Genomic DNA, 8,397 nt, shown 5'->3' with positions numbered 1-8,397 from the left:
TCTAAATTCAACAATATATAAACCTGATGGCTGTAAACATTCAGTTTCTTCCCTACTGCCCACTGTCCCGAGCTTTGGTTGCTACAGGAGAGCTGCTTATGGAAAGACCTATTTGACGAGACCCTTAGTACTAATGGGTAACAAATCCAACTGAAACTGCATGGGGTAGGGATAGGGGTATGAGAAACAAAGCTATACCAGCATTAGCAGACCCGCCCAAGCCTAGTGCTACAGTGGTTGCTTTAATATGTTGTACTTACTAAATGTGATACAAGAAACCTAAGCTTATGGCACACAGTTTTTTTTTTTTGTAGCTGCAACTGCCACCAATTGCTTCCAAGGTGTGATGCATTGCACTGATTGGCCACGGCCATACACTCTCTTATTATTCAGAGTCATCATCATCATTTATTTATATAGTGCACTTTACATTCATTTATAACAAACAGGGGTCATACAACAATTTAACAAACGAAGGTTACAGGATAAAAATAGGATCAGAGGGCCCGTCTCCCAAGAGCTTACAATCTAAGGGCAATTTTCAAAATAAAAGTTGCAGCTACAAAGTGCTGGCAAATCTCCTAGTGTGACATTAGTCTTACTAAAATAAAACTGATCGCTTTCCCACACATAAGGCAGCTTTACATCATCATTTGGGATGGAGCAGTGAGTTACTTTAAACAAGGAAATATTTGTTCTAAAAATTTGGGGAATTTGTTTAAAAGCACAACATTACTACCTAGTAGGAATGCACAGAATCCAAAAGGTTTGTGTTTGCTGAATGCTGAATGTTTAACGAAAGATCTGACCACATACTGAATCTAAACCCTAAATTGCACTCACGATTGAGCAAAATGGCATCATCCCATGAACAAACGTCATCAGTTGCTAAATGCTCACTTAGGCAAAGGGTTGGGGTTCAGCTAAATTCTAAGGATTCAGACAGATCCAACCCAAGTGTGGATTAGGTGCATCCCTACTAGTTACAGTGCGATTCAATTTTGTTCTGTGGCACTAGTGGCAGGCAGCGCCAAACTGAAGACGTCTGATCTTGGGAACACCTTGTGGTCATTACACTGGAGAAGTCACTTCTCTTACTCATCGCTGAAACGCGGTTTGATGTATTCTTTATACATGGAATATATTACACCTAAGAAACAGGAATGGTTAAATGGCTTAGCACATTTACAGTACTTATTCTACAAGTCAGTGATGCTGGGGTTCAGAGTTTGATTTCAGCCAGGGCATAAGCTGGAAGGTTAATTTGTTCCTAATTTAATGGATCATTTTGTGGGAATGTGATAGGGACCTTAATATGTAAAATGAGCTCAATGACAGCAGTTGCTAATGTTTAGTGAATAATGGATAATGTTGGTCAAGTGCTCTGGGCTTTTTATAGCGAATCATTTACAACTTCACTGCCATCACCTGCCATAGTACAGTGTTGGTAAGGTAACAGATCAGACCACATTGCCACCCTGGGTATCAGCTAAGTGAATATAATCACTGGGAGAAGGGGTGACTAATATTTGGCACCCCTTAAGTGATTTAACCTTTTGTTCTACTTTAAGCTGGTATGTATGAAGGAGGTATCTTACTGGTCAGTCATAGGACATTCTGCTACACAATCAAGAAAAGGCGATTTCACCTGAATTCCATTGCATGCAGTTTCCCTTGGATTATAGTGTCTGTTTTTGGAGTTATACATGCACTTTCACTATAATATTTTTGCACAGTTAACTGTTTGTATGCTGGGACTCTTAAAAAGATATCCTTCTCTTTTTCCTAAAATCTGACATACTGCACTAGGTGTGGTATTTGTTTTCCCTTTCTCTGTAGCCTTTGGTGCTGATCACTGTTATCTGAAAGTGGTCAGTCATAAGAGTCTGCCTCTTCTTTCTCTTTTCTGTGGGATTAACCCTTCTGATCATGTGCTGCCTAAGGATACTTGCAGAATTGGGGATTTATTTTACTCACAGATAAATCCTTTTGTTGGCATTCCATCATGGCAGAACACAGAGTCCCATCCTGGTTCTAATTCATAAATACCTGTACTTCCTGGTGATGCTAGTGTGAAATATTGTGCAAAGGGTTAATGCAGGGAAGAGGAGGGCCCTGGCTGGCAGAGCCACATTACCAACATTTCACCCAAAGGGGAGAAAGCATGAACCCTTCTGCCATGATGGGACTCAATGTAATCTGTAAATCAAATCCCCTTTTGCATAAGAGATACTCTGCAAATAAAACCCACTTTAACAGACTCCTGTACAATACAAAATGTTCCTTGCTCAGCTTGGTGATTTCAATTTATTACCATAATCACACTGAATCTTACCAAAGGTCATAGCGCCAACCACGAATCCCTGAGCGGCGACTCTTGTGTGAATAATATGCACGGACATCTTCTGCTGGCCTCTGCTGCGAATCCTGTACACGCCATAGGCCACTGTAGCCAGAAACCCAGCCATTCCTGCAAGGGGAGAGCCATTCTGTTACATAGCAGCACACATGTGGATCTTTACAAAAAATACTCTATCTACCAGTTTTCACTTTATTAGTTTACCTATGAAAAAGACCAAATCTAACCATAAGTAATCCCCTTGTATAAAAGATTGAAATACTTACAGGGCAGCCTGGCAAGGGATTCTGGACCTAGATCTCCAGGGGCTTCTGGAACTGAGTGTGAGTTTTAAGCCATTTTATACTAAAGGGCAAATTTATCCCAGTTTTATTCTGATCAATATGGAAGTAAATTACCTATTGGGACAAAGGGAGATTCCTTAGTCTTCTTAAGCAGTTTTGAGGATACAGTGTCCCCCTTCTCAGGTTCAAAATCATCTGAAGACATGCTGATTTTTATTTCTGCATGGAGAGAAAGAGAAATAAATACATGAGTTTAGCTTTAGTGTATAATACAGTTACATAAAATACATTGGACCTTGTGCACCCAGTTGTTTCCAGGCTGGGCTGCAGTGAGGAAAAGCTTATTGGGGGCTTCTACAAAAAAAGACCTTTTAAAACAGCAGAAAAGTTCAGTGTTATAATCATGATCATAAAAGGGAACTATACTCTCAATATAACAAGACAATATTTCACATAATACAGTCCATATTTAATAATTTCATATAAATAGAGCCATTTGGAAAAAAATATATTTTTCTAATAATATGTGCTATTGGGTTAGCACTGCCATGCATTTTGAGACTCCTATGAGCCACCGGGCCCACAAACAATACAAGGGCACAGATACAGGTTACTGCAGTGTTTTACCCACACAATTCTTCCTGTTACAGTCAGAATCCACTTCTTGCCCTTTGCAACCGAGTGTACTGACACAAACTGACTTTAAAAATAAACCCCTGCTTTTAGGCCACTGGGAGCAACATCCAAGGGACTGGTGAGCAACATGTTGCTCATGGGCCACTGGTTGGGGATCACTGGTTTTATGCATATACAGTAACACACAGGCCTCTACATCGAGAGGCCTGGGTGAAAACACATGAAGTAAATTTTAGTATAAAAATGCACACTTGCTTTTTTCTGTTCTGGAACTACACAGGCCAACGCAGTGCCTCTAGCTGCAAAGGCCAGCGAATCTGCTAATTCTCTGCTGAACCAGCCCAGTCTGCATGGAGCCTTAACCTAAAGTAGAACTATTCAACATTCCTTGTTTGCGAGGTAGAGATTAGAGGCAGAACAGCACAGTATAATCTCATAGCTCTCTGTTTGGTATGCCAGCCATGCACTGCTTGTGACTGGGAGCCTCAAATGACCCTTCTATTTACTGGCTCACTGCTTAGTACCTGCTGAGAGCCCAATAGGAAAGATGGTGTTAAAATGGAATGTAGTTTTGACATATTATTTGTATAATATATGTATATATACTAAACTTAAAGACTACCTTTTGGAGCACTCACCCAGCACCTGATCTGGGAATCAGCACTTCTATTGTAATGTCACCCACTGTGACCTACAGCACTTATATTTGCCTATTTGTATATGTAAGTTACCCTCCCTCTTGTATTTATTGTTATACTTTGTATTTATCTATTATTATCTTAATAACCCCCTGTAATGCATTAATGTATTCTACTGTACAGTGCTGTGTACATAAGTAGCGCTTTATAAATAAACATATACATACATACATACATACATATATGTAGTTTTGGCATACTATTTGTATAATATATGTATATACATATATGTAGTTTTGGCATATTATTTGCCATATTTTTCTATGCAGGGAACAAACCACTTAGTAATATAGATATTTGATTGTATCCATAATTCCTTTAACGTGCCCACAGTTGTGTATACAACACCGTATAATTCGACAGAATGCTTGCCAATCTTACTAGTAAAAGGGCTCTCCTGATTGGAGCACTGCTGAACATCAGGGTGATGTGGGTTGCACTAATTGTGAATGAATTATTAACATGGTATATAAAAAAAAATATTTATATTTGTAGGGTTTTTTTTCCCTGCACAGAAAAAGTCTCTAGTCAGTTTGTTTCAGTCTTTACTTTAACATTGAGAGGGGTTATTAAAATGAAAAGAAAATGTAAAATCTCCCCAGCCAAGCAAACCATTAACCAAGTGCTGCGCTGCTATTTTATTTCTTTGCCCTCTGCGTTCCCGTAACGACTTCTAGCAGGGGGCGCATGCACAGTACAGACATTTTTTAAAAAGTTCTGTATTGTGAATTTGCTCAGTCAGACAGGGATGCCTGGAAGACCGGAGGATGCTGGTGGATGCACAGTGAACAGTATCCCTGGCTGAAGAGGAGGAGGAGAACCCACCCAGGTTAACAAGTGAGCAAGGAAAACAACTTTCTTCAGCTATCCCCAGTGGTGCTCCCTTTCCTTCTCCATTCTCATTCCCCATTCAGCAAGCAACTGGAATTCTGCTTTCACTAGCCTTACTGCAACTAATGGATCAGAGCTAATATATGATTGGCTGCAATCCATGTGCAAATATATAGAAGCAGAATTTCTTGGTGTTTTTCTTTAACTTTGGGTAGAAGATTTGTAGTTAGCTATTGCTAAATTATTAGGTAAACAAAGGTGATAATAGCACAGAATTCTCATGGAAAAACAATACCAGCTGGGGCAAAATACCCTCAACAAACAATTTGTGCTCTGGTTTGGAACCCAAGGCAAAATTTGATAAGTTGGTCTCACTCTAAAAAGCAGCACCAGAATCCAAATAATCCAAATAATCAGCAGGGTTTCCTGGTCCAGTAATTCCTAGAAGCCAGCCATTAGTTAGCACATCCTATTGCCATAGTTTACTGGACTTGTTGCCAATGTCACTATATAACCCCAAGTAAGATGTTTAATTTAGGTATGGGATCCATTATCTGGAAACCTAGGGGCTGATTTACTAACCCACGAATCCGACCCGAATTGGAAAAGTTCCGACTTGAAAACGAACATTTTGCGACTTTTTCGTATTTGTTGCGATTTTTTCGGCTTCTTTACGAATTTTTCGTTACCAATACGATTTTTGCGTAAAAACGCGAGTTTTTCGTAGCCATTACGAAAGTCTGGCGATTTTTCGTAGCGTTAAAACTTGCGCAAAAAGTTGCGCTTTTTTCGTAGCGTTAAAACTTACGTGAAACTTTGCACCTTTTAAGTTTTAACGCTACGAAAAAGGCGCAACTTTTTACGCAACTTTCGTAATGGCTACGAAAAACTCGCGTTTTTACGCAAAAATCGTATTGGTAACGAAAAATTCGTAAAGAAGCCGAAAAAATCGCAACAAATACGAAAAAATCGCAAAATACCGATCATTACGAAAAAAACACAATCGGACTCATTTCGACCCGTTCGTGGGTTAGTAAATGTGCCCCCTAGTAAATCTTTGTTTTTATTCAACCAAAACTTGCCCCCAAGTCAGGAATTCAAAAATAATTACCTGGTTTGGGGGCACTGGGAGCCACATCCAAGGGGTTTGTGCCCCCGAGCCACTGGTTGGGGATCACTGTTTTAAGGTAGAGAGATCCACTGTATGATGGGTGTAATTAGACACCTATAGCAACCAGTAGAATAGCCCAATGGTATTAGAATAACAAAAGCATCACCTGTAGTTACAGCCACAAAAAAACATAATCACCCCCCCCTCCCCACCACCACCAGCAATAAAATGCCTGGACACTTCACTTGTCCTCAGCAGTTGCATTTCTACAACTTCTTTCAAGAAGCAATGCAGTCTGCAGCAGGACTCTGAACTGATCATTGGGCCCAGCTCAACAGGGTAATTATGGAAACAGTGTGTCAATGGTTTTTAAATTGGGGCTTTTATGTGATAGCCAATATAGGTATCATTTCTACAATACTCTTGTATTTGTGTTTTGTTGTTTTTTTTATTATGGGCTTTTAAGTAAAAATTCTAAAATTTGATCACAAGTAAAAGCCTGCACAAACTTGAATTCTTACAGCTATTGACTTCCTTAATCAGAGCTGCATGTTCTTGAGACAGATTTACATTTATATAAGAGTTAATCATTAACCATTTAGCCTTCACACAATAAATCTTTTATGCATGATATGTGCAAAGGCTCCCATGTAGCAGCTGTGTAGCTCACTACTAATTTCTACATTTATTCTAAGAAATGACTGTAACCTTGATAGCCTTTGCCTTTAGCCTTGTCACAGGGCACTCCCCTTCTCTACATCTCAAGATTTAAGATCTTGATTTTTTTCTTGATTCCTTACAGAATGTGAACTGTGGGGTCTCTATTAATCTGCTCCCCATTACCAGCAGGAAAAGGTTTTGCCAGTAACAGCAAGTAGCCCATACCATGAATACAATACAGCAGTCATACCATTAATATAATAAAGTAGCCCATACCATGAATACAATACAGCAGTCATATCATTCATATAATAAAGTAGCCCATACCATTAATAGAACATCGTAGCCCATACCATTACTATATTATAGCAGCCCATACGTCTATAATAATATAGCAGTGTATGATAGCACTGATATAATACTGCACTAGTGAATGGGCATCAGCAGGGCCACAGACACAACTGTAAAATGACAAGACTGAATATTTCTCATTTCCTTCTGGCGTGTGTAAGAGAAATGCCCGAATCCTCTCAGTTCCAATGTGACACAGCTGCCTGCATCCCCACACGTATATGAATGTACAAGCCCCTATGTCTATTTATCCCGCCAACTCTCATCTGTACGGCCAGCGGCTCCGGCGAGAAGGCAATTCCCAGGGGCACCCCCAGACTAACCTGCCAGTGGTACCTTCCCTCTCTCAGGTGCGTCCGTGACACTGAACACAACTACATACCAGGCCCTCCCCTAGCTGTCACAACAACATGACGTCACCGGGCCGTCCAGCGAATCAGCGCCAGCGGCTGGGACATTAACCAATCACTGGTGCCGCGGTTCCGAGACATCAGCCAGGAAGGGCGTCAGTGTGTGTCGCGTTGCTCTCCGGCCACGCCTATTCATGTGTTACAGCCAATGGCGTTGAGCGGTCCAAGTTTCTGAGTAAATAGCGCATGTGGGTGGTTTGGGCCAAGTCTGTAAGAGAGAGTAGGGCTTTCAGATGGACAGTCCCGCTTTCTCTAGCACAACCCACTGTCCCGGATAGTTGCTTGTTTGTCCCGCAATGCTTCCCGAGATAAGACGTCACGACAAATCTAGTTAAAGAATGCAGCCTGAAGGTTTTAGCAGCCATTTGTTTTGCACAGTAGTCCCTTAGTGAAGTCACAACATGTTCAGATTTTATTCACCTTACAACAAACATTTGGATATCAAGAATACGTTTTAATGCATCAATCGAAAACAACCATTCAGATTTACAATGTAGGATTTAAGTTGGAAAAACGAAATCAGACAATGTTGTGCCCATTATTTGACAGACAACAACTGTATGAGTTGTGTCACAGAAATGGTATTCCTCCCAACATTTAGAAAACTGAAAGAGGGACAACATTTTTTGACCACGCCCACTTTTGCAACCACACCCCCTAAATACCACTCCCATTTGACTAAATTTGGCAGGTTATTTAAAGTTTGAACACATTTCTAGGGGTTTTGGGGTCCTGTTTGTGTTATTACAGTTTTGCTGAAAAAGGTGAAATTTCCCTTTAAGCTGCAAGTCTCCGTTCCCCCAAGAGACCTGTTTAGCTTAGTAGTTACAATTGTATCTCAGTGCGGGGGAAGGGGGGGGGGCTGTTTACCTTTCTGGGCCCTCTGCCAAAAGCCCAGTTATTTAATTAAATGTGAGAAACTTTGTATCTAAGTGCAGGTGAAGCTTGATAAGATTTCTGGGCTCTAAAGCTTTAAATGGTATCAGTACTGAGATTAACTGGCCCCCTGCATGGTTCTCACCTCAGATTCAGGCTGTAAACCCTCTGTATTGTTTAA

General features: G+C 40.5%; 1 protein-coding gene across 2 annotated transcripts; it reads right to left on the bottom strand.

Moving 5' to 3' along the window:
• Positions 1-385: 385 nt before the first annotated feature.
• Positions 386-7,324, bottom strand: higd1c (HIG1 hypoxia inducible domain family member 1C). 2 transcript variants are annotated; one of them, XM_012956863.3, is made up of 4 exons: positions 6,907-6,930; positions 2,758-2,862; positions 2,336-2,470; positions 386-1,150 (listed from the first exon to the last, which is right to left on the bottom strand). In XM_012956863.3, exons 2-4 carry the CDS (start codon positions 2,846-2,848, stop codon positions 1,095-1,097), a joined length of 282 nt encoding a protein of 93 aa, XP_012812317.1. In that variant the 5' UTR covers positions 2,849-2,862; positions 6,907-6,930; the 3' UTR covers positions 386-1,094.
• Positions 7,325-8,397: the final 1,073 nt, after the last annotated feature.

This window comes from Xenopus tropicalis, chromosome 2, assembly GCF_000004195.4.
Source record: "Xenopus tropicalis strain Nigerian chromosome 2, UCB_Xtro_10.0, whole genome shotgun sequence".
In the NCBI taxonomy this organism is placed as follows: domain Eukaryota; kingdom Metazoa; phylum Chordata; class Amphibia; order Anura; family Pipidae; genus Xenopus; species Xenopus tropicalis.
Note: the sequence above shows the minus strand (reverse complement) of the source record. Positions and strands in the feature narration are given on the sequence as shown.

Bases quoted from the DNA above. Each gene is read 5' to 3' on its own strand.
- higd1c (XM_012956863.3), bottom strand. From the start codon at position 2,848: ATGTCTTCAGATGATTTTGAACCTGAGAAGGGGGACACTGTATCCTCA. The intron at 2,471-2,757 runs GTAATTTACTTC...CTCCCCTTGCAG, and splicing joins ATCTCCCTTTGTCCCAATAG to GAATGGCTGGGTTTCTGGCT. The intron at 1,151-2,335 runs GTAAGATTCAGT...CCTGTTTCTTAG, and splicing joins GGTTGGCGCTATGACCTTTG to GTGTAATATATTCCATGTAT.